The sequence below is a fragment of the Carassius carassius genome, chromosome 23 (genome assembly GCF_963082965.1).
Source record: "Carassius carassius chromosome 23, fCarCar2.1, whole genome shotgun sequence".
In the NCBI taxonomy this organism is placed as follows: Eukaryota; Metazoa; Chordata; class Actinopteri; order Cypriniformes; family Cyprinidae; genus Carassius; species Carassius carassius.
Genome location: NC_081777.1, coordinates 7388680 through 7415841, shown reverse-complemented (window position 1 = coordinate 7415841; position 27162 = coordinate 7388680). Strand labels below are relative to the sequence as shown.

Genomic DNA, 27162 nt, shown 5'->3' with positions numbered 1-27162 from the left:
ATTATGGATTATGTAATCAGATTCCAAAAATTAAGTACTTGTTATTAGAGTATAATCAGATTACCGTTTTTTATGGATTACATGATTACATATTATTCACACAGTGGCCGTAAATTATTCACAATTTAGTGATTTTCCCTAATTCTTCTTTTTTTCTCCCTCTTTCTAATGATTTTTTTTTAACCCTACTGTGTGTTAAACCATGCAGCTTTTACTATATTCACAAAGACAGACAGAAAGAAAGAAATATGTTAAGGAATATATTTTCTTTATATTTGTGGTTTATATCAATATGGTATGTTTAATGGTAAGTGTTAAACAAGGTTAATAAAAAGTAATCTAAAAGTAAGTTACCTAAATTATGTTACTAACTACAGTTTTCATCATGTAATCTGTAACAGACTACAGTTTGTAAGTAATCTTATGTTTAGATTCAGAGAGAACAGAGTGTGAACCTGTATTTCAAATCAGTCAGAATTCAATATTTTTTCATGCTTCAGTGTTGATGTAGTTACTGTGGTTTGGTTTCTAAAGATTATTGTGCATCTCGACACTTATCATGTTAGTGATTAGTCTTTTTTTCATGCAGTGGGGGGAATTCACTGTTTATTTGTCAGTGTTGTTTTGGTGCCTGGTTCAATTAAGGAATTAAATTAGGAAATGACTCAAACATACCCACAATATGTGCATTCAACACAGTATGCATGGTGTAATTCTCCACTGTGCACTTTTATTCCGACTACTAGGTTATGAATAATGTAAAATAAACCTAATTTAGGGAGGCTTGTGCAGAAAATGTTCACAATATAATTGAAATGTTATATATTTCAGCACATTTAGCCCCCGGTGTAGCCAGATAACAGGTTGTTTGTCAATAGATCAACTATCACGCGCCAGTACTATGCATTATGAAATTGCAGTTGCTCAAATTAAACATAAACATAAACCTTCATTCAGAAAATAATCAATACAAGTGGCAGCCACTTCATGGCCAACTGCTGCACAGACAAAACATAAAGTATCCCAGACCTGATCCTCTCTCTCCCTCCTCCTTATAAAGTTCCTCGGTGAGACTCGAGACGTGTGGCTCGTTTGGCCCTTAAACTGTAGTACTCCATTGTGTCTGAATATTACAAAAGTATTGCTTTATCTAGCTTTAACCCAGGGCAAAAAAAGATGTTAATCATGGCAAGAAAAGCTTTGTTGTAGTTGAAAACAGAAGTATGTCCACAGATGTTTCTTGTTTTGCTTCACAGTGTTGATTTCCTCTGTTTATTTACTTGAGTTGACAACATAATCCAGTCAGGATGCATGTCAGCATCTTGTAGCATTTATTTAGATCTCACACCCCTAACGGCCCATAGCAGATGGTCTTTCAGCTCAGCAAGGTGCCTCAAGGTCCCAGGATGTGTGAAGACCCCCCAAAACACATTTGCATTTCCATGGTTTGTTACAAAGTTTTACTTCATTTACCAATAGTAAACGTTCTCACAGTCATAGTGTTGGGGTCTCTGAGCCAAAATTCTATTTATTTTGAAAGTATTTTGTTTTCTGTTTTTAGTTCTTCTGATTTGAAATGCACTTCCAGGCAGCTGTATAAATATCTGTCCAATTACTTGCTAAATGAAGGTGTGCACATGTGCACATGACCTCTGTGACATGAGCATGGCTTATGTTTGTGTTGTTTCTCCTGAGGGACGAATGTCTATTTTCTTTGTATTGAATGCTGGAGGGTTTTGCCCTCTTCAAATGAAGTTACTGAATTAGTTTTTTTAAATACTGGAATGCACAGTGAAGGAACTACTGACTGTGAGAGACGTTTTTCAAAGACATTCAGTGTTAATAGATTTTGTTTATATATATTGAAGTATTAGTCAACATGATATTGACCCTATTTACTTTCTTAAGACATGTTCTTGGTCTTGTTGTGAAAGATTCATCTGATTATGTTATTCAGAAGAATTCTGATATCCAATTATCCATGTGAACTAATGGATAATGTGAGTAGCCTAATCTATTTCACCATTATTTTAGCAAACACAATTCATATTCTGACTCCATTCTGGTATGGTATAACCTGTGTCCTGATCATGATTCTCAACAGATGAAATCAAATCCTGCTTTACATTTTCTTGTTGAATATACTGATTCACACTGAAATATGTAGGGTTACAAACAGCAATTCACACTGACATTATGAACATTTGTAATGATTTTAAACATGAAAAGCAATGAAAATGTTATTATTGTAATTCATGTTTAATTTTTTTTAATTTTTTTTTATCTGTATTCATTTTAAGTGTTTGAAACGATATGACTAAACTCTAATATATCAATTTGTTGAAGATTAATGTTAGTTGACACTTTCCAAAGCTTAAATAGTTTATTTAGATGAACAGTTTCACTAAATCAACCTATTATTGACTAATGTAATGAAATGATAAAGGAAGATTAATTTCGTTTTTCTTTTGTGTAGTTTGATGAAATTTCTGAAACTGATTTATTTGTTTTCAATAAATAATTCATTAGAAATATAATTATGGAAGTATTTACTTTCATTACTTTGAATCACAAACACCTAGAGGGGTAGTTCAACCAAAAAAATTGTTTTTTTTTTTTGTTTTTTTAAGCAGTGTAGTATGTTGCCTCTGTGAAGTTGATCTTAAGAGTTTTTCATGTTGTTCACACATCAGACAGAGTGACCACGTGGGATGTACATTAAACTGCTACTACGTGCCTAAACAGCAGTCACTGCTCTGAACACAGTGGAATAGCCCTTAAACATGATATGACGGGGCTTCAGCACCCTTGAGTAGATAGCAGCTTTGCCAAAACGTATCCATGCCCCCCCCAACCCCCCCCCCCCCCCAAACAGACTGAAGACACACTGGACCAGCTCCAAAGCAAATACAACCACCATATGTACTAAATACACATTACAAACATGAGTATGTCTGCAGGTAAATTACACCATTCAAAAACATGAACAAGACCCTTGGGAGAATATAGAGTTCAGTCTGGAATCTTCTCCTTGAGTTATCTTGGCAGACAGGTTTTGTTTGGCCTCCCCCACTCAGCATATAGAGACCCTGCTGACACTATGATGACCAAGCGTGATGCGTCAGGTTTCCTAGAGTCAACTAATTTATCTGTCTGCACTGAATGCAAAACAGCTGTGGAACATGACAGTCATAGCCAATCAGAATATATGTTATGTTTAATGTACACTGATGAGGAACAGGACTTTTACATCAGAAACATCTTTTACATCCCATTGGTGCATAGATCCCATAGTTCCATATTGCCTTATGAGTTATGAAATGTGGGATGAAAGTAATGATTGCCATCACGTAATAATAACATATTCATATACAAATGCATGGCTCATTGTTATTTTTCATAACTGAATGAGCAGGATTTTGGACTAATCATTTGTTAATATAAACTATAGGCTACACTTCATTTCAATAGTCCGCTTTAGACGTTCTACTAACTATAAGCAACTAATGTCAACCAATTCTCAAGAGTATTAGCAGACTGTTCTGTTAGGGTTAGTGGTATAAGTTGACATGTTCTTGAAGAGTTACTAGTCAATAGTCTGTTGAAGGACCATCAAAATAAAATAAAGTGCTACCAAAAGTTTGAAATGTAAGTATATCTGACTTTATCTGCATTCAGTACACACAGTATACTCGCATTTGGCAATATATGCTTATTTCATATCTAAACTACTTGATTGCTTGTATCATCACAAAATGTGAACTATATTATTACTCAGCTCCAATCTGAGAAATTCAACTATAAGGCATGAAGATATTAAGATATTATAAACACTAACGTCATTATTCTCTGTAAAGCTGCTTAGAAGCCATGTATATTGAGAAAATCGCTATAAATCTTCCTCTTCATCATTCCAAGCAGCCCTTGATGCCACTTTTAGATCAAATAAACTCCTGTCTTGAAATGTTCCACACTTTGGAACAAGCATGCAGATGTTAATGTGACAAAAAATGTGTAAAGGACTTTAGATTAATATTTAAAGTCTGAGTAAACTTTAGTGTGATACACTGTTAAATTGCATCTCACTTTAAATTCTTGTGAAGTGTATAGCTGAAATAGCTTAAGGTTTGTGTCATTTCACTCTCTGTCTCTCTCTTTCTCTCTCACACACACAAACCATTTTATTTGTTTTTAAGGCAGCTATATGACTATCCTTCACAGAAAAGCAGATGATGTAATATGAGTGAAAACAAAAACATCAAAGATGATGGACAAGAAAAATTTTTATACATATAATCATTAAATACTAAAAACGAAAAGAATTTAACCTAAATAGAAATGTACTATTTTACCAATTATGTCTACTGTATGTATTTTATGCATATTAGTGTGTTTTGGAAACTGTCCAAATCATTAAGGTTTCATGATGGTTCAGATGAAGGTAGTTTCCAATGTAGGAAGAAGACATAGTGAGGCCACTGGCTATAGACCAGTACTGGAGCAGAGCCATAGATTACATTTGGCAAGCAGACTGTTTTCCAAGTCCAGAACTGTTAGCTAAAGTTGTATATCAATGTCTGGTTGTCTCTTGAAGCCGGACTGTGTGTGCAACTCTGGAAATTTGTGTTCCTATGACTGCATGCGAGCCATTAGCTCATTTCATGAATCTATAAGAGATTTATAAGTGAGAATTAGACATGAGCCCAGTCTGTAGGAAAAATCAGTGATTACTGGCCGTCTGGGCATTGTGGATTCACAGATGAGGTGCTGACTGGATGTCAAAGGGTTATGGTTACCATCTCTGAAAATATCATCTTGAGGCCAATGAAAACACAAGCAAAGGTCATCTTGTAAATAAACAAACTTCCAAAGGAAAAGACAGTGAGAGTTTGAGAAGGATTATTTACATTCTTAAGATTAGCTTCTGTACTAGTGTGTGACAGTTCAGCCAAAACCGAAACAGCATTACTAACTGGATTCAACTCAATTCTATGTTTATCTCCAGCACTTCATAAACAATTATAAGAATATGTTACAGTAAAAACTATTTTGAGAAACAATCATTCTGGAATTATTTATTGAATTGATGCAAAAAGCAGAAACATGCCCAAATGTGTCACAAAACAGTTATAATCCAAACATGTTGCAATATAAACATTGTTATAGTGGCCAATAGTATAACTGCTTTTCTTTTTCTTTAGTACTGACCTGAATAAGATATTTCACATAAAATATGTTTACATATAGTCGACAAGAGAAAATAATTGTTGAGTTTATTAAAAAAATGACCCCTTTCAAAGGTTTACATCACTGTGACACTTAATAATGTGTTGTTGCCTGAATGATCCACAGCTGGGTTTTTTCTCTGTTTGGTTTTTTAATTATTATTATTTAATCATTTTATTTATTTATTTTTCGTTTAATGACAGTTGTTCATGAGTCCCTTGTTCACCTGAACAGTTCAACTGCCTGCTGTTCTTCAGAAAAACTCTTCAGGTCCCACAAATTCTTTGGTTTTGCAGCATTTTTGTGTAATTGAACCCTTTCCACCAATGACTGTATGATTTTGAGATCCATCTTTTCACAATGAGGGCGACTTAGAGACTCATACGCAACTATTGCAGAAGGTTCAAATTCTCACTGATGCTTCAGAAGGGAAAAACCATTCATTAAGAGCCAAGGGGTGAGAACTTTTGAACAGAATCGAGATGTGTACATTTTTATAATTTTGCATAAATAGCTTTTTTTTTTTTAGTACTGCCCTTCAGAGGCTACAGAAGATATGTACATGTTTCCCATAAGAAAAAATAAATAAAAATTTACCCTGATCTTATACAATAACAGGCATTTTGTTTGATCCATCTAATTTTGGTAAAATAATTAACATTTTGCAGATTCTGAAAGGGGGATGTAAACTTTTGCCCTCAACTGTAAACTGTAGACAGTATACACATTGAATAAGGCCTTGAGCCGAAATGTTTCCGTTTTGTCCCACAGTTGATTAGTGTAAAATTTAAAAAACACTAAAAGCAGACTATTTATTTGAGTGTGGATCATGGTTTCGTATACTAAGTAATCCAATAGATTGACCCATCAAAATAAAATATTAAGTGACAAAAGAGCAGCATGCAAGTTAAACTGTACTACATGACCTGTAACATGTCCGGTTTAATAGGCATATCTGAAATGACCTTCCTTTTCAGCTATCGCAGTTTCAGTCCATCCTTTGCAACTACACAGCTCAATTGTGGTATGAAACACCTGCTTTTCAAAATCCATTCAATACCTGATGGATGAAAATGGCAGAAGCTTTATTGCAAAGTGACTTCAAGGTAAACATTTCAGCAATTCATGTATACCCTGGGAATCGAAGTCATCACCTTGCCGTTGCCAGCACCATGCTCTACTGTAAAAGCACATCATGCTTTATATTTTTTTCTGTAGAATATGTTGCTTCACGCAGATAATTGAAGTAAAAATAAATGGGACGGTGCTTTTTCATCTATGTGCTTGCATACAGATGTTTTTGGGCAAAAATATGTATTTGTTTCTTTATTTTTTTTTCTAATCTAATCTTACACAGAATGTTTAATGCTTTTCAGAAGTGACATAAATGCATTTACACTTTACATATGCTTTAAGCCTGCTCTGACCCTAATATTAATGGAGTTTGGCTTTTATGCAATACAATACAATACAATGTCTATAATATAATTTTCTTTTGAGATGTTTTGTCACTTACACGGCACAGTCCACTTCAAAGTATTAATAACAATGTGCAATTGAATTCCAGATCTTTTCTCTCACTTTAGAGACACATGCCCCACTCTGTGAAGGGTTGTTTTATGGACATCTGTGGTGCCAAGACACGTCTTGGATTCATCGTTTTAAAACCACAGTGAATCCAGAAAATCTTCTCTCCGTGGATGATACATCTTTGTTTATTAAAGTCAGTTACTCATTAAATTCCATAATCGACTATTATTCAGAGGTTCCCCGAAGACTGATAGGAAAGAATAGAGAAACAAAACACTTAATAATAAAATTAAAAAAAAGATTTGGAAATTGCATTAGAAGCCAATCAAATACATGTAAAAATCCTTGAGTGGGACAAAAGTGAAGCGATGAAGAAACAGCGCGAGCCGGTGTACACTAAATGAGAGGCAGCATGTGTTTTCAATTGGGTCTTCTGGCTGTGATTTGCTAGAGGCCCTGTGGGGTCCCGCGTGTTCCTTAATTACCTCAAATTTTGCTTTAATAAGCTTTTTTGTAGAGCGTTGACTCTACCTGAATGGACTCCTGGCTCCAGAGAGACTGATTTGTGACATTTCAAGTAAATAACAAAACAAAGCCGACACATACTGCTTTTACTCTGTAAAGTACATGTAGGAATGTGATATATAAGCATTAAAGGGTTCGTTCACCCGAGATTAAAAATTTGTCCATCTTCTACTCACAATCGAAGAATCCTAGGTGTATGTGACTTTCCTCTTTCAGAATAATCCAATCAGAGTTATATATAAAAAAATTGCCCTTGCTCTTCCAAGCCTTTTAGTGGGGTAAACAGGTGTTTGTTGTCAACAGTTCAGAAGACGTGAAATAACGTGTGCGCATCTGTAATAAAACGTCCCTCACAAGGCTCCGGGGGCTGAACAAAGGCCCCCTGTAGCGAATCCATGCGTTTTTGTAAGATAAATATCCAGATTTCAAATGTAATAAACACTGTTTTTCTCACTTTCTTCACTTGACGTTTTATTACAGATGTGCGCACTTTATTTCACGTCTTCTGTACAGTTGACAACAAACACCCGCTTAACCCCATTGAAAGGCTTGGAAGAGCAAGAACCATTTTTTTAATATAACTCTGACTGGATTATTCTGAAAGAGGAAAGTCACATACACCTAGGATGCTTCGAGGGGGAGTAGAAAATGGACGAATTTTATTTTTCGGGTGAACTAACCCATTAAGTACAGGTAGCACCAGAGGGAGCGCCTCACGTGATCTCACGCAGCAGATCGTCACTGATTTTTTTTTTTTTTTTTTAAGCGTGCACAAAGCTAGCATGAGCGTGAGATCACGTAAGGCGCTCCCTCTGGCATGATAATCTTAATACTATCTTGCAGTGTGTGATGTGCCACGATGTTTAAATCTTGTAGTGTGTGCATGTTTAATATTTGAGGGAAGATAATCTGCAAAGATTCTCCTCGTGTGTGCAGATTTCAAAATCGGTTATGATTTTAAAACTCCTGTAGTGTGAGCCAGGCTTAAATGTTCTATTTCTAAAGTCGACCCCCTTGAAAGCCATTGTGTTATTCCCACACTGCTCATTAGTATCATAAACAACTTCATCAAGGCACGGCACGTTTGTCATTTGATTTATGGAAGATGCATATTCTTCTCTAAACTATACTTATACATGTTCTCTACACATATACATGTCCATTCAGTAACCTTAGCGCTCTGTGCTTTTAGAATATGATGTTTGAATTATCACCCAGCCATTGACTCAATCCATCTGTTAGAGCTCTTAACGGGAATCGTTTTGTCAGTGGAGCGGTTAAATAACGTGAACATGACGTTCTGTGAGAGCTTTGGCAGATTTTAGGAGCAGAACCCCTGCATCCCAGCGGGCAGGCCAGTTTCAGAGTTTGGTTTATGAATTGGTCTAACATGGATTATGGTATCACCGCATATATTTTTGAGAAAGCCTTGCTCTATGACTGGGATGGTTTTAATCTGCTTCATATGGATGTCATAATCAGTGACTGGGGAATCTGGGGATTGTATCTATCCATATAGGCTAACCTTTTACTTGCACTTTCAATGAAGTAATGAATAACTCATAAATGACCGAATATTGCACTCGCTTATAACCATGGGGGATAATATGTGTTCTCGTACTGTATGTCTAGTTAATGTAGTTTTGTTTTTAGTATATTTTTATTAATAACTGTAGCCAAAGTTAAAATGCATTATAATATTTGTTAATCCTTGTTGTTTTGTCATGTGTTCTAATGTAGTATACTTCCTAACTGTATAACAATTTATAGAATAGCATTATAATGTATTGTAACTGTGGTTAAACTAATTCATAAGATCATATGGTGTTATAAGGTGAATTAAATTAATGCAAAATACTTTTAGGCTTCTAGTTAAGTGTTATCTTTGTTTCTTATAAACCTGAAAGTTTTAAAGCACACTGTGACACACTGTGTTTAAACCTGAACCTGCTAATTAAATACCATAAACTGGAAGAGTTCCAGCAAACTGCAAATTAAATAGTGAGTTAAATTCAAACTGTGATTTGATCCCTTTTGGAGCTTTTATTTTAGGGAAAAGAGCAGCATGAACATTCTTCAAAATACCTTCATGCTTCAACGCAAAACATGCAAGTCATGCAGATTTTGAAGTGAACAGATTGAACAGTTTTTTATTTGGAACTATATACCTTTAAATGTCCAAACTACTTTTTGTAAGACACTGGACCGACTGAGGTCAATGTTCGCTGATGTCCTCTTCCAATATAAGACTGACTGCTGGTAGATAGCAGTCTAATGAATGCTTAAAACAGCACCTCAGTGGTTCAGTGTAATTATAAATCTTTGCTAGACAGACATTGCCCTCTTGTGGGTCAGTGCCTGTAATTTGATGAAGAAACCTGCAGGGAAACCAAACAAACATGATGTGCTCTTGAAGTGACTCCCCTATGAGGCCCATAAAAAACATCCCTTCCTCCACCGCCCAGAACCCACCCGCCATTAGTACAACATTCAGATTCAATGCTCAAAGTTAAATAAACAGCAGGAAAGATGATGTCATATTCATGTCTTAGGTCTCAAGACATTGTTTGTTATTTGTATGGTTGCTGGTTTACCATTGAACAACAGGAAGTCTTAAATAAGACCTTTCTGACATGGAAACTTGAACTAAGCATGTCAAAACCATATGATTTCATTACACAAACTTTACCAGAGTATCTATGATCCACTGTTGTTTAGCAACTTCAAAGATGATATTCATGAAATAATAAGGAATACCTCAGTATAGTCAATGACTCTCAAACTGTGCTCAGAACTGCCAAACACACACACACACTCACAAATGGTTAAGCAAAGTTCTCAAAATCAGTCTCTTTCAAAATAAATAAAAAGATCAGCCAGGATCCCGAATTTAATCATTGTTGCCTACATTTATGCTGTTATCTCACACTTAACTTCAGTATTATAGACATACAAACAAAAAAAATGTGTCTAAGTGACATTATGTTTGCATTGATTCATGACACTTCATCAAAACATGAGAAGAAGAAAAAACTATTTACAAAATGTCTGTCTTTTGATTCTTGAATTTGAAATTGAACTGAACTGGCCACAAACAGAAATTTAATAGATTATGATTCAACGAAATTTGAGTGTCATGTAGCAAAGGGATTTCATTAGTCCAGCATGTGTGAAAAAGACATGAATAATTGTATAATTAATTATGCAGAAATACAAAAATGTATTCCATGATATGTAGAACAGATGTGCTGTTAAGTCCAGTTATGTCAGACCAATTAATTTCATTTAATTTTGCCACCATAATCCTACACTTACAGCAATTATATTAATTGAACTCCATTTTAATTATGCTTCATTCTATTCCATTTAAATTCAACTAATTTTTAGGAATTTAATTTGAAGTTAAAAGGCAGTTCTTATTTCATTTTTGCATTGTGCACCACCTTGATGGAACCAAATGGTATTTTTATCTTAAATATACTCATTTCAAAAATAAAAAAATGCACTGAATTATGAAATATCACAATAAGCTAAATGCTATTGATCAAATAAGATGAGCTGATTCATTTATAATACAATGGTAATTCAAAGTGTTTTACACAGAATACAGTAAAAGAGATAATCGCATGCAGTTTATATGTAGTTGTGCCACAGCAACCATCAGGCATGCGCAGCCTCAAACCTCTGTCTCTCTCTCTCTCTCTCTCTCTCTCTCTCTCTCTCTCTCTCTCTCTCTCGTCTGTGCCATCATACAATAACAGTGCTCTAAAAGCCCATTCTCACCATAGCGACCTCAGATGAACATAAACCACTTGATGAACGATATCAGAAGGGGTGGAAAGACCAGACTTACATGTTATGTCACCCTGAGAAATCTGTTCAACAGCACACTAGAGAGAAGCAAGACATCATGGAGTAACTGGCACTCACAGGTAACTTCTGTCTCGTTTCCATTCAACTCAGTTGGATGAATCTGCAAATTGAAAAGCTAATTTCTTTTCATTTGTATTTATGTGAATGCTAATTTGAATTTACAAGATGCAAGTTGTCTTATGAACTGATAATTGTTTGGGGTACCATTAAAATAGGAGTTTAGATATATGACTCAAATAATTTCACTGTAAATGATACAAAATAGCATCATCATAATGCCTAGTTGTTAATGTTCCTGTAGCAGCAGTGTATCTGTGCATTAGCATGTTTTTAAAAGACATTTTGCCTTGATAAATGGCAAGGCAGGAGGCAAGGGCATGAACCAGTTGTCCACCAACATAATCCCGAACTCCCACGACATGACAGGCAGTACACGCCTCCAGATCTCCTGTGGCTCATAGCTGGACATGGAACACGCTTTCACACCAAGGAGAACACTTCAACTGTAATCTCCTTTCATCTGTCAGTATGAGTGCACGTACTGCACAAATGGAATAGTTCACCCAAAAATTGTACTCAGCCTTGTAATCGTTCCAAAACTTTCTTCCACTGAACATAAAAGATGATATTTAGATAAATGTTTTTTTTTTTTGATCCATACAATGGTTATCAGTGGTCACCAAAACCAACACTACCAACATTCTTCAGAAATTCACAAATTATAGAACGTCATACAGGTTTGGAATGAAATGAATTTTGAGTAAACTAAGAAAAAAAATGTAACTTTAATTTACAACAAACTTGAGGCATGATTTACTAACAATATTACTCATAGACATAGACAAATTATATAGATTGTGTGGCTTGTTGTGGAGAGATTTTTGCCAGGCAAGTGATAAAGTGTGCAAAAAAAAAAAAAATCCTATAGACTTTTAGAATTTCATTTTATTTAAATTATGCTTTCAGTTTTGCTATCTAAATTCATTCATTAAAGTTAAAAGGCATTTCTCAATTAATTACTGCATGGTGCACAACCCTGATGAAACCTAATGGTAGTACTCCAAACATAAAAAATGCATTGAATTGAGAAAGATCCCATTAAGCAAAATAAACATGATAAGTATAGTATAGGATAAGTGTGTGATAATATGGCTTAATATTCTATAGACTTAGAATGAAATTCTAATAATATCACTAAAATGTTTTCCATGTGTTGTTTCAGACTGCCAGTGAAGTTAATGAAAACCTCTAAAATAGTAAAATTGCGGTGATTGTTACCATGACAACTGTGTCTCTAGATAGAATTACAACAGAAAGACGGATCAGAAGAGTCTTTGAAAATGCTCACTGATCGATCAATATAGAATTTCTAGAGCCATTTGGACAATAACTTTATAGGTTACGTAACCGCTCCAGTGGTTTACACACTCTTAAAATTGATCATACTTTAAATGTAGGTCAGAAACAGTCCAATTTAATGATGCAACCAAATTGGCTGAGAATCTTCTGTTGTAAAATTTTACCACCCCCCTGGTGGAATTAGTGTATAGTTATCCAGAAACTAGTTTGTACAACTGTTCATACTCTTTTAGTGCAGTATAATCTAATGAGCAATGAAACTAAAAGGACTGCCTTGTAAATCAATTTCCTCTACAGACTATCCTGCCATGGCCCATGCAGGCCCAGAGGTGCACTGGAGGTGGTTGGAGCTTCACGACTCGGTGTCTATGGAGAGGAAGGTCCGGACGGCTGCAGGGACCAGACAGTGGAGGATTTTTATTTTTATTCACATACATACATACACAAATATTTAAGTACGTTGAGTGTGCAGGGAGACTGACTGGATTGCATTATTCTACACATTACTTTATTCGATTTTTTTATGAGAGCGGGCATTTTTTGGGAAGATTTGCTTGTTTTGATTTTCTGATTGTTGGAGATTTCTCTGCAGAATCATGGTTAATGTAAGTTTCTCACCAGATGTCATGCAGTTAAACACTATTACATAATAAAATATACAGTAAATGCAAAATGGATGATTCAACAGAACCATATACACTAACCTTGTAGCTTCTTTAACAGTTTAGAAGTTATCATTAAGCTATGTTTAAAGCCTAAAATAAAAGTGTCCATCATATAAAGAGATAATATCCCATCACAAAATGTGAATCAGTTTAGCTCAATTCATATGGATTTATTATGTTTATTACCATTTTGGATCATTTGTGGTTAGAAGATTAACCAAATTTTGGGGGGTTTTACATGACATGCTGAGTTGTTAGTTGTTGTTAGTTTTTTGTGATTCCCTTTCTCCTGCCTTGATTGTTTCTATGTTTTTGATTAATTTGCTCATTAGTTAACTCCCTCCACCTGTTTTCCCCTCGTCAGCTGCCGTATTTAAAGTCTTCTTCCTGTTTGGTGTTTTGTTCGTTCTCATTTATGTTTATTTGTTGCTCTCATGTGGATTTATTGACTTGTCTCCTGGCTATTTTAATTAAAATACCTTTATTGTTGATCCCCTTTGTTCTTGTGCATTTGTACCTCACCAGACTGTAACAGAAGAACGGACCTACACAGTTTTTTTCCCCTTTTTTCCATCAGTCATGGACAATCCTAATGTTGCCCTGTTATGCCTGGAGCAGAGGGACCACTCCCTATAAACTCACCAGGGATTTTTTGGAATTGGCATGCCTAACGTACTAGCAAGAACGCTCGCTTTGTGTGTTTTACATCTTCAGCCTCAGCGAGCGGTACAAGGCACGCCTCACCGGGTGCAGTCCTCGGAACAACTTCACCGCATGTGTGGAGTGGGTGCTTGAGAATAATGGACTATACTTCTCTTTCTGCCCCACTGGTGAGGACATCTCCAGCCTCACTCGCAAACCAGAGACCAGCCAGCTGTCATCCTGCACGGAGCGATTGCCAGAGCCCACCGCAGACAGAGAGCCTGAGCCTGCCACGACATGTGAGCCAGCCCTGAATCTTCTGCATCTCAACTGGTTCCGCCCATCTTAAGTCCTCCTGTGTTCCCTCCCAGCCTTCCTCTCCCACCCCCTCTTTGACCAGCCAGTTCCTCAGCCATATCCCCGCTAGTGCCTGTCAGTCCCTCAGCTCACCCTCAGTCAGCACCATCTGGGCACTCTGATCTGCCCCGGGACTTCCAGTCTCCAGCTCCAACTTGACATGAGGATCCCATGTCTCCGTCTCCTGCATCCTAGCCCTGGACTCCAACTCGGTCCTTCGGATCCATGGGCTCCGCCTTGGCTCCTAGCTCCCTTACCTCCACCATGGCCCGTCATACCACCAGCTCCACTGGGCTCCCTCATCCCTCTGGCTACGCCTTGGTCAATCGTCGACCATCGGCCTCCTCGGGACTCCACTCCTCTGGCTTCGCCTCGTCACTCCATCCCTCCAGCTCTGTCAGGCCCCTCCTTCCCTCCGGCTCTGCCTTCATCGTCAGTCGCTCCACTGCGGTCTTCCAAAGCCCCGCCTCCACCTTGGTCACCTGAGCCTCCAGCTTTGCCTTGGCCATCCAGATCCTCTGTGTCACTCTGGCTCTCCATCTGCTCGGCTCCATCTTGGGCTCCTCATCCATCGGCTCAGTCTCTGTCAGTTGGCCCCCTGGTGTTGTCGGCCTCTTTTCCACCATGGCTCCTCCCACCATCGACATCACCATGGGCTGCTATCCTGGCTGGCCTCTGGATTTCAGTCTGGCTCCTCCTGCTCCGGGCGCCTTCCTGGCTCCTCCTGAACCCCCACCCTCCCTCCTCTGGACGTTTTTGTCAGCATGAGGATGTGCCGTTCTGGGAGGGGGCGAACTGTTGTAGTCACCTGTTTTGGTTTAGTTTTTCTGTGATTTCCTTTCTCCTTCCTTTTTGTTTCTATGTTTTTTGACTAATTTGCTCATTATTTATGTCCCTCCACCTGTTTTCCCCTCATAAGCTGCCTTAAAGTATTCTTCCTGTTTGGTGTTTTGTCCCTTCTCATTGTTTATTCGTTGCTCTCATGTGGATTTATTGACCTGTCTCCTGGCTATTTTAATTAAAAACCCCTTTTTGTTGATCTCCTACATCCTTGTGCGGTTGTACCTCACCAGCCTGTAACATGAGTAAATGATGGCAGAATTATTATTTTTTTTTTAGAAAATATTTTAACACTTTTTTTTTTGTCAACAGTATTTTTGCTATAATGCTATGTCCAACTTTCCATGATATGTCTGTTTGAAATAAATATTATTACAGTGTTACATGTTAGTAACAAAAGGTACCAGTGTAAAAATTGTAGTAATGTCTATTACCATGAAAAAGTGTGTTGTGCTATTGCCAAAATATGTAGTCATATTTTTATTTTTATTTAGTTTTTTTTTTTTTACTGACTGGGCCATTTTTTTCTTCCAGGGACCCATATGGTTGGACAACTGTCCACCATGTCTCTTTCAAGGGTCATCTCATGCTGATCAAGTTCCTGATGCAAACCAGCCAGGTTGAGGTAAATAGACAGGATTTCTTCAACTGCACTCCCCTGCACCGCTCCTGCAGTGAAGGAGACCCTGAGACCACAGACTTTCTCCTCCAGACGGGGACATCACATTCAGTGAGGTCCTGCTCCGGCCAGACACCCCTTCACCTGGCTGCAGCCAGCGGACACCTGGGCACTGCCCGAATTCTGCTCCAGCACTTGGCCTCACCGAACCCCCAGGACTTTCATAAGTGGACACCCCTGCACTGGGCAGTTTTTGGAGGCTGGGGCGATGTGACGGAGCTCCTGGTAGATAATGGAGCAGATGTGGAGGGAGGAAAGGGGGTGGGCATGAGCCCCCTACAGCTGGCAGTGTTGGTGGGGAATGAGGCGGGCGTAAGGCCAACGAGGTGCAGATGCCAATATGAGGGGTCCTAACAGCCGCACAGCCATGCACCTTTGTGCCTGCTCTGGAGACAAGAAGATGATTGACGGAATAGTTCACTTCACATTTAAAAATTTTAATAATTCCATAATATACGCACCCTCAAGCCATCCTATGTGTATATTCCTTTTTTCTTTCAGACAAACACAATTTGAGTTAAATAAAATCCTGAATTAAATAATATCCTGGCTCTTTCCAGCTATGTAATGGCAGTGAAGAGTTTTTGAAGCTCCAAAAAGTGCATCCACCCATCATAAACGTAATCCATAGTGGGTTAATGAAATCCATCATACATCATGACTTGACTCTCTTGTGAATGCACAAACAGGAATTAACTACACTCTAAAAAATGCAGGGTTTAAAACCACTCAACTTGGGTTGTTTTTGGCAACCCAGCGATGGGTAAATATTGGACTGAACACATGCTTGGTTATTTTGACCCAGCTGGTTGGGTTGATGTTTTTACCCAACATGCTGGGTTGTTTTAAGTTAAAAAAAAAAAAGTATATTGCTGCCTTAAAATGGGCTGGAAATAAAAAATCAACCAGAAATACTGGAGGCAACAGCAATAATCAAAAGATGAACATTTATTATTAAGCAAGAACAAATGTAACATTTAAATGTAGCATTTTACAACCCGAATTCCGGAAAAGTTGGGACGTTTTTTAAATTTTAATAAAATGAAAACTAAAGGAATTTCAAATCACATGAGCCAATATTTTATTCACAATAGAACATAGATAACGTAGCAAATGTTTAAACTGAGAAATCTTACACTTTTATCCACTTAATTAGCTCATTTAAAATTTAATGCCTGCTACAGGTCTCAAAAAAGTTGGCACGGGGGCAACAAATGGCTAAAAAACAAGCAGTTTTGAAAAGATTCAGCAGGGAGAACATCTAGTGATTAATTAAGTTAATTGATATCAGGTCTGTAACATGATTAGCTATAAAAGCTTTGTCTTAAAGAAGCAGAGTCTCTCAGAAGTAAAGATGGGCAGAGTCTCTCCAATCTGTGAAAGACTGCGTAAAAAAATTGTGGAAAACTTTAAAAACAATGTTCCTCAACGTCAAATTGCAAAGGCTTTGCAAATCTCATCATCTACAGTGCATAACATCATCAAAAGATTCAGAGAAACTGGAGAAATCTCTGTGCGTAAGGGACAAGGCCGGAGACCTTTATTGGATGCCCGTGGTCTTCGTGCTCTCAGACGACACTGCATCACTCATCGGCATGATTGTGTCAATGACATTACTAAAGGGCCCAGGAATACCTCCAGAAACCACTGTCGGTAAACACAATCCGCCGTGCCATCAGCAGATGCCAACTAAAGCTCTACCCATGCAAAAAGGAAGCCATATGTGAACATGGTCCAGAGGCACCGTCGTGTCCTGTGGGCCAAGGCTCATTTAAAATGGACTATTTCAAAGTGGAATAGTGTTTTATGGTCAGACGAGTCCAAATTTGACATTCTTGTTGGAAATCACGGACGCCGTGTCCTCCGGGCTAAAGAGGAGGGAGACCTTCCAGCATGTTATCAGCGTTCAGTTCAAAAGCCAGCATCTCTGATGGTATGGGGGTGCATAAGTGCATACGCTATGGGCAGCTTGCATGTTTTGGAAGGCTCTGTGAATGCTGAAAGGTATATAAAGGTTTTAGAGCAACATATGCTTCCCTCCAAACAACATCTATTTCAGGGAAGGCCTTGTTTATTTCAGGAGGACAATGCAAAACCACATACTGAAGCTATAACAACAGCATGGCTTCGTCGTAGAAGAGTCCGGGTGCTAACCTGGCCTGCCTGCCGTCCAGATCTTTCACCTATAGAGAACATTTGGCGCATCATTAAATGAAAAATACGTCAAAGACGACCACGAACTCTTCAGCAGCTGGAAATCTATATAAGGCAAGAATGGGACCAAATTCCAACAGCAAAACTCCAGCAACTCATAGCCTCAATGCCCAGACGTCTTCAAACTGTTTTGAAAAGAAAAGGAGATGCTACACCATGGTAAACATGCCCCGTCCCAACTATTTTGAGACCTGTAGCAGAAATCAAAATTGAAATGAGCTCATTTTGTGCATAAAATTGTAAACTTTCTCAGTTTAAACATTTGCTATGTTATCTATGTTCTATTGTGAATAAAATATTGGCTCATGTGATTTGAAAGTCTTTTAGTTTTCATTTTATTAAAATTTAAAAAACGTCCCAACTTTTCCGGAATTCGGGTTGTAATATAAAGGTACAATATGTAAGATTTTTTTAGCAAAATATCCAAAAAACACTAGAACGGTGTTGTATATTTTGCTGACTTGTGTACTTAAAATATCCCAAATGTTTCAAAGAATGTTTAAATCCAGAGAAATAAGCAATTTTAACTAGTAACACAGACCGTGTCCATAGTGTCATTGTGTCACCTGCCAATGACATCATTAACCCTCGATTTCCTTGTTTTGAAGAATTTTAGTTTAGAGTTTTAATAGACCAGTGTTGACCTCACAGAGTAGCATTATAAAATAACTTACAAATGTATTTAGTATGATAAAACAGTGCTGTTTTTTAACCACATACGCACGACTGGAGCAGAAGCGGTTGACTGTGGCATAATGAAAGCTCCGCTGCTTTCGAGCTACGTGTCACACATTTTCAGCGGACTCGATTTGCTTCGATGGCTTTCAGTCTCACCCTGCTTTATTTTACTACGTTAATAAATTAATAGCTCATCCATGAACATGATTTTTGCCCGAGTACCATCGGATTGCATCGGCTGTGGGGATGAAGACAGCAATACCAGAAACAGCAATATACTGGGCCACTGCTACACTGTTTTAAAGGATGCATACCACTCTGACCCCCGAGCGGCGCTATGATTCTCTGATCACTGTTTGGTTCATCTTCTACCAGCCTACAGACAGAAACTCAAATCTGCTAAGCCGGTAGTAAAAACTGTAAAGAGATTTACAAGCCTGCTTTGAACTTACTGATTGGAGCGTTTTTGAGGCTGCAGCTACGGATGTGGATGAGCTTACTGACACCGTGACATCCTACATCAGTTTCTGTGAGGTCTGGAAAGGCCTGAAAGCCATCACCAGCTACAAGACCCCAGCATGAGGCCATTTAACAATTGGATGAAGACCTGAACGAGTTCAACTGCAGTTTTGAAAAGCAAAAGCTTATTCTGACACCCCACACCTACTCCGACCGTCTCAAAGCACAGCCATCAATACGCTCCCTTCCCCCATTGTTTCTCAGCCTGTACTCAAGATCCGTGAAGAAGATATGCAAAGTCTTCAGGAAGCAGAAGATAAGGAAATCCAAAGGCCCAGATGGTGTCCCTCCAACCTGCCTCAAAGCCTGTACTGTCCAGCTATCATCCATCTTCACATTGATCTTCAACAGATCCCTGGAGCTATGTGAAGTCCCCTCCTGCTTCAAATGTTCCACCATCATCTCTGTACCCAAGAAACCAAAAATCACAGGACTTAATGACTACAGACCTGTTGCTTTAACATCTGTGGCCATGAAGTCTTTTGAGAGACTGGTGTTGGCCTACTTGAAGGATATTACTGGACCCTTGCTGGACCCCCCGCAGTTTGCTTACAGAGCAAACAGTTCTGTGGATGATGTAGTCAATATGGGATTAGACTACATCCTCCAACATCTAGACAAACCAGGGAGTTATGTAAGGATCTTGTTTGTGGACTTCAGCTCCACTTTCAACACCATCACCCTGGAGACCCTTCAGAATAAACAGACCCAGTTCTCTGTACCCACCTCTATCGGTCAGTGGATCACCAGCTCCTGACAGACAGGCAGCAGCTAGTGAAGCTGGGAAAACTTACATCTAACACCTGCACCATCAGCACCAGAGCTCCTCAGGGCTGCGTTCTCACCCTACTTCTCTTCCCCCTTTACACAAATGACTGCACCTCTAAAGACCCCTCTGTCAAGCACCTGAAGTTTCCAGATGACACCACAGTCATCTACCTCATCCAGGATGGAGACGAGTCTGCTTATAGACAGGAGGTTGAGCAGCTGGCTGTCTGGTGCAGTCACAACAACCTGGAGCTGAACATGCTCAAAACTGTGGAGATGATCGTGGACTTCAGGAGAAACCCCCCTGCTCTCCCAGCTCTCTTTATTTCATTAAAAAAGTGCACCTAATCGGCGGCGCTGAGAATTGCTCTCTCCTGTAGTGGACAAAATAAATCCCGCGCTTTGACTGTAACTCAGCAGCTGGGTTGTTTCATCTGAGACAGGCTTAACCCCAATGTAAATAAACATACATAACCTGGGACATTCCCCTTCAGGAACTTGAGCTGTGTCTGAAAATGTTATGGGAATGAGATGCCCATTATGCCAGACTTATAAATCCCTGCTTTGTATGAAAGCGAACTATGGAGGAAACATGCAACTAGGGGGTTTCAGGGGAAGGGCGTACAGACGAAACCTTGGCCACGCCAATACCATGAGTTGCAAAGAGGTCCACCTGAGCCTGACCAAAAACTCTCCATATGTGCTTCACCACCTTGGGATAAAGCATCCATTCCCCGGGCCACGGCCCTGACCTGGTACCACACAAGGATCTGGTGTGCCAACTTGTATAAGGGGTGCAAACACAGACCTCCCTGATATAAAAAAAAAACACTGCTGTGTTGTCGGTGTGCAAGAACATATGGCGGTCTCTCAAGTCTGGGAGAAAGTGTTTTAATGCTCTAAACACGGCAAGCATCTCCAGGCAGTTGGTGAGGGACGCATCCGTCGCTAGCATTACGCAGTGACAAGGAGCTCCCAGCACCGGGCTAAGAAAGACCATAAAGATAAGAACCAAGGTTTCTTCTAAATGTCCAAGGCTCTAGGCATTACCGCGTGACCCTGATCATGTGAAGTGGGTTTCCCCTCGGGGAGAACCCCTTGGTCTTGAGCCACCACTGTAGGGGTCTCATTTACAGCAGGCCAAAAGATATCATGTTGGACTGCTGCTACTGTCAGACCCTGCAATCAAACCTCAGGAACTTCCTGTGAGTGGAAAGGATGGAGACATGGAAGAAAGCGTCTTTTAGATCTATTGTGACAAACCGTGATAAACCAATGAACGCCGCCATCTGTTTAGGAGCCTCCTGGTATATGTCGACGAAAGAATTGACGGCGTCACCAAACAGACCAGAAGGTGCAAGCAGGGAATCCATGAGGAAGACCCTTTCTTTCTCCTTCATATCAGACAGGGTCAACCATAAATGTCTTTCTGCCGCCACCAGAGCTATGGCATGGGAGGTCTTCTTGGTGGTGCAGAGAGATAAATCAGTTCTGAGATGTCATCTGCTTTAACCTCTTCACCTTCATCTAGCTCTTTAAGCAAGTCGGCTTGGTATGCCTGCAACACTGCCATTGTGTGCAGACAAGCACCAGCCTGACCTGCCGTGTACCCCTTGCCCACCAGCAGTGAAGTGGTTTGAAGTGGCTTGGAGGGCAAGACCGGAGCTTTTAGAGACAATGCCATGTCGGAAGACAGATAGCTTTCAAGCGTCTGTTCTACCCAAGGGATCGCTCTATAACCATCAGTCAGGGAAAAAAGGCAGGCTACAGTGTGGAGGCTTAGTTCCAGAAACTGCTCTTCTAGTTTACTTTTCCTGCGGTTCAGCCTGTTTTTTGGAGGGCCAATCGATGTTTAACCTAGCTATCGCATGAGCAACCACCTCCACATACTGGGGTGACTGAGGGGGCGGGTGATCTGGCTGTTGAGGAAGAAGATAGGGACTCGCCCATCTCCATTCCCTCTATCAGATCCATCTGCGAACCCCATGAGTGCAGTTAGAGGAAGCCGCTTGCAATGCTGGCAGTCAGCTCCCTCGAGAGCCGACTCTGCGTGCTTTGCTCCCAAGCACAGGCTGTGTGTATCCCTGCTCATGATTTAGCATAGGCAGGGAGGAACACAGCCTTTGACATAGTGGAGCTTATATGTTGCTTATTTATGCTTGTATATGACAAACAACAGTAAATAAGACTCACAGTACATAGAATGTGACTGACACACACATTATTCACTCTATTTTAGAGTGTAGTGATAAAGGTTTCAAAAATGTTTAATATGGAATTTTTTTTTTCTTACAAAAACCCATCACTTTGCATCAAAAGGCATTCACGTTCAAGTTATTTATGATCAACTTTTTCAATTAAATATTACAACTGTTTTAAATTTAATGTAGAATATTTACAGACATACAGTTACTTTTGCCCATAACACTGATGAGCAAAACATTGTCGGGTCTCGGGGCTAATCACCTGTCTTTTTGGTGTGGGTGTGTGTGTTGGGATGGTGACAGCTCACCACGTCTGCCTGTTTGTGTTTTCCCCGCCTCCCTTGTTCCCCGTTGTTAACCATAATTGCTCGCCACCTGTTCTCTATGTCCTTCTAATTTTTTCCCCTTTATTATTCCCTGTGTTTCTCTGTCTATTGTCAGACTGTTGTTATTCGTTCCAATAGCTCCGATCATCTAGCAGTTCTTTGTACTCACCCTGTCGTGTCTTGTCCTCAGGCTCCAGTGTGTTTGGCTTATTTCTCTGCTCTAGTTCTTACAAGGCCAGAGCTCCTAGTAGCTTCAGCTGTTCATCCCGTCACTACGAGTGAATTCTGTGAAACGTGACTCATCTGCTGTTCATCCTGTCACTACGAGTGAATCCTGTGAAACGTGACTCATCTGCTGTTCATCCTGTCACTGCGAGTGAAACCTGTGGAGCGTGACTCTTTCTTCTCTGTCTCCGCTTTGTGAATAAAGCCTTGAGTTTACCCGCACCTGAATCCAGCCTGCTTTCTCCTGACAAACATCACATCTACTAAGGCGTTGGCTTTAAAAAATCCAGAGACTGTGTAAATGAAGTTTGTGGCTGGAACATTGGCTACTGAGAAGCTATATTAAATTAGGCTTGATGACACATAAAATTATACATAAAATTGGTAGTATAACATGGTTACTATACCAGGAGTGATTAAATAATGTTATGCTATCCAATGTTATCCAGCACTGATAATGTGATCACTTAGTCTCTTATAAATGTTCTCTCTAAAAGAAATCTGCATACATGAAGTGTCCTATAAACACCTCAGTGCATTTGTTTCCAATCAACCCTATTACTGCAGCAAAGCTTACATTTGCCAAGACTGTGAATTCAAGGTCTTGCTGCCCTTTTGGCAGTGTTCTGTCAGAGTCACGCCAACTGCGTACTGTGAAACAGATGGCATTTGTATGGGTAAAGGGCAGTGTTCTGTTCCTGTCTCCTTAGCACCATTTGATCTTTCTTTTACTCTCTACTTTTAATCTGTCCCATCTAAAACGTATCTTCTCCTTCCCCATAGATCCTCCAGCACCTGTTAGCAGGAGGGGCTAAGGTTGATGTCAGGGATGGAGATGTGGCATCTCTGCTGCATCTGGCTGCCCGCAGTGGCTTCAGGGCTGTGGTGCACTTGTTGATTCTGAATGGAGCAGGACTTGAGGACAGGGACAACCTCAAAATGACACCACTGCACTACTCAACACTCAGGGACAATGTTGAGGCTGCCGAACTGTTGCTGCACTATGGAGCAGATGTGAATGCTGTGGAGAGGCTCGGACAGACACCTTTGCACTTGGCCTCTGAGAGGGGTCACTGCAAGGTGTGTTGATTCTCTCTCATTTTAAAGTTCACACACTACCACTCAAAAGTTTGGAAAAATTTAAATGTTTTAAAGTATTTGAAAGAATCCTCTTATGCCCACCAAGGCTGAATTTAATATATTTTATATTTATATAAAATAAAAACTGTAATATTATGAAAAATTATTCAAAACCATTAAATGTTTAACTGTCTCTTTCCTTTTTTTCGCTACTCTTGTAATTCAATCCACAGGTCCTTAAGGTTCTGCTAGACAACGGGGCTGATCCCAGGAGCAGCTGGAGAGATACAGCAGAGGACGTTGCAAGGGCACACAATCAGCTAGATGTAGTCCTGCTCCTTCAGCAACACCTGGCGGTCAGGATGAGAGATAAAGGTCAGGACAGTGTGGAGTAGGGCTGTCCACATGGCTGAAAAACTAAATTGGAATTTTTAACTTATATATTATCAAAATTTGAATTATATTCGAATTTAAAATGCATAATTTCAGTTAGGGTAAAGAGAAGCAAAAAGCCCTGATGCCACAAGAGGGCGCATCGAGCAAAATATTACTAATTCATGTTTAATAAAAGCATTAGAATACATGACTGTTAAGTGAATAATATTTAAAAAATGCTTGTAAACCAATTATAATTAAGTTGCTTAAACAACTAAACAGCATCATGTATGCATGCATAGTTTAATACAAAGCACGGAAAGCCAATCACACAGAGTACATTTTACATTTAAAAACATGAGAGGCAGTGTGATGGGCAAAAACCCACCATAAATTCTCGAGATATGTTTTTAAAAAGTTGAACATATATTAATTTTATATGCCTTTCTAAACATGCATCTCTCTAAACATGCATCTCTCTCTATATTGTCATCGCATCTCGTGCGCCAATGATAAAGGCCAAAATATACTTGGGCCGTCCACATCCACGCACCGTCTTCATTATGTCATTTTCATCATCAACGTTATTGCATTCGAATGTGGATTTTCATTTTAAATTCGACAAATAATCGAAATTCAATTTATTTATTTTTTGACAGCCCTAGTGTGGACAAAGAAAAGAAAAAATGCACTGAGGATTAAAACTATAATGGTAACTATAATGTTTAATTAATCATTCTAACTATAATGACATTGATGAAAAAAATCACTGGAATTCAGATGGATTGATAAAAATATTAACATTGAATCAAAATCCAACTAAATTTAAAGGGCAAAAGTTGTCCCTATAGTTATCTTTATGGTTACAGTCTTGAAAAGGAAAGGAGAGTAAAGAATGTGACTTGTGGCCAAGTATGGTGGTTTGTGCTCTGCATTTAACCCATCCAAGTGCACACACACAGCAGTGAGTAGTGAACAAACACACACACACACACACACACACACACACACACACACACACACACAAACACACACACACAAACACACACGGTGAACACACACCCAGGTGTGAACAGGCCTAAACCGTTTTGAGTCCACTGATTTGATTGGACAAGTAGCATTCCAGGAATATTTATATTATGGGTATGGTCACATTTACCATTGTTTGGCAAATGTAATAGGAATTCATGTAACTGAGAATTTTGTTGCGGACAAAAGATTGCAGATTTTGCTCGGGTTTAAGTTGGTCACACAAATTTACGGCACTCATCAACAGAAGGTGCCTTGGTTTGAATGTGACTTCTGTGAGAGCTGTAAACAACATAATTATTACTAGGGCCAATGCTACAAATCATGGATTTTTTATTTTTTATTTATTGGATGGTGGATAAATCCTCTGGTAATAACTCTAGTGCCTATAGTATTTTGTTGTAAAGTGTGTTATATTTTTAAGGGTCTATATGGAATAAAATAAGCATTAAAGTAAATTCTAAAGGAAAGGAAATGATGACGTGTGGCCAAGTTTGGTGTCCCATACTCAGAATTTGTGCTCTGCATTTCACCCATCCAAGTGCATACACACAGCAGTGAGTAGTTAACACATACACACTCACATCATGAACACACACCCGGAGCAGTGGGCAGCCATGATTTTTGTTTTACATACAAACAAAGATTAAATCACATTTTATAAAAGGAGATATAACCACCAATGCTCTGAAGGTTACCTTACAAATGTAATGGGTTACAGATTACAAGTTACCATATTTAAACTGTAATAAGTAGTGTAACTTTCAATTACATTTTAATAAAACTGATTGCTTTTTAATTACTTTTCTAAATTTCTAATGAATTTTTTCAACATTTAAAGCAGACAGGGTTAACCTTTATAGCACTTAACACTGAACTCTGGGTTAAATATTGAACATATTTATTGAATTTACAACCTATTTTGGATTTAAGCAACCGTGAACTACTAAGAAGGTTGGGTTGCACATTTAACCCCAACCGCCGTGTCAAAACAACCTAAGGACGGTTTGTCCAGCATTTTAAGAGTGTGATTACCTCTCAAAATCCTTCATCACTTGAATTAAGATGATAAAATTTTAATTTTAAAGCACAGTCGCCACAAACTCAGACATTAACACAGATTAGTTACAGTTACAGATTAACAATCATATGAAGACATAGTTTAATAGCTATGATATTTTTTTAATCAAATCATTGCACAGCTATGACCAAAACACTGTCATCTAGCAATGCTTTGAAAAAAAAAAAAGTTAAACATAAAAAATAAAGCATATGCATAAATCCAGATTGGAAGTACAACATGTAACAAACAAATGTGTCCTATTCTGTGTCCTAAACTCCTGAAATATATTTTAGAGCAGTCAACGCAATTTAGGAAGAAATCAATGTTAAAATATTCAGGTGTAAACCCCTTTGCAGTCATATAAATTTGCATAAGTAACTAATTTAATTATACATGTTTTCTCAGTAACTGTAACAGATCAAGTTACATTTATTTTAGAATTATCATGTAATTCTGTTACATGTAACTTGTTTCTCCCCATCACTGAACCACTCATTGCACTGATGAAAAATATATTAGTAAAGTTACTTCCTCAGTTTTATGGAATACAACATTTGAAACTTCAGCAAAATAATCAATTTGGGTTCTAGTTGGGTAGATATTATGTAGGCTATTGTAGTGAATGTGACAGACATAATTCACCATTGTTAAGTGTAGTTCTGTACACTGTGTTCTGCATAACTGTTCAGGGATCGTGGTCCCTTTAAATGTTCGGAATGCGTGATGACGTAACACGCTGATCAGCGCCATTGTTGGATTATTCTGTTTTTTGCTTAAAAATAAACGAGACACGCATTTCGTGTGCTCAAAGTGAGAAGTTGTCCCTTGCAAATTACTGCAATTTCCACACTGGTGACACCGACATTAGTCTGCTGGACGTATCCAGAGACACGACGCGATCATGACCGCGAACGCTGTCACCCTCAAACTCCCCGAATTCTGGGAATCGTCAGCATCGGCATGGTTCGCCCAGACTGAAGCGCAG

The 27162-nt window shown here is 38.9% G+C and overlaps 2 protein-coding genes across 2 annotated transcripts in view; both read left to right on the top strand.

Moving 5' to 3' along the window:
• The window catches only part of LOC132101283 (ventricular zone-expressed PH domain-containing protein), a 162642-nt gene extending 149720 nt beyond the window's left edge, over positions 1-12922 (top strand). Inside the window, exon 15 of the mRNA XM_059506113.1 lies at positions 12811-12922. The gene's annotated coding sequence lies outside the window, so the exon portion shown is untranslated. The remainder of the gene's footprint in view (positions 1-12810) is intronic.
• A 1879-nt stretch (positions 12923-14801) lies between these two features.
• Positions 14802-24210, top strand: LOC132101154 (ankyrin repeat domain-containing protein 65-like). The gene is given in 5 exon segments (XM_059505869.1): positions 14802-14862; positions 15512-16013; positions 16015-16111; positions 23414-23710; positions 23944-24210. Coding segments are annotated over 5 exon segments (1119 nt in total). The 3' UTR covers positions 24106-24210.
• The last annotated feature ends 2952 nt before the right edge of the window (positions 24211-27162 follow it).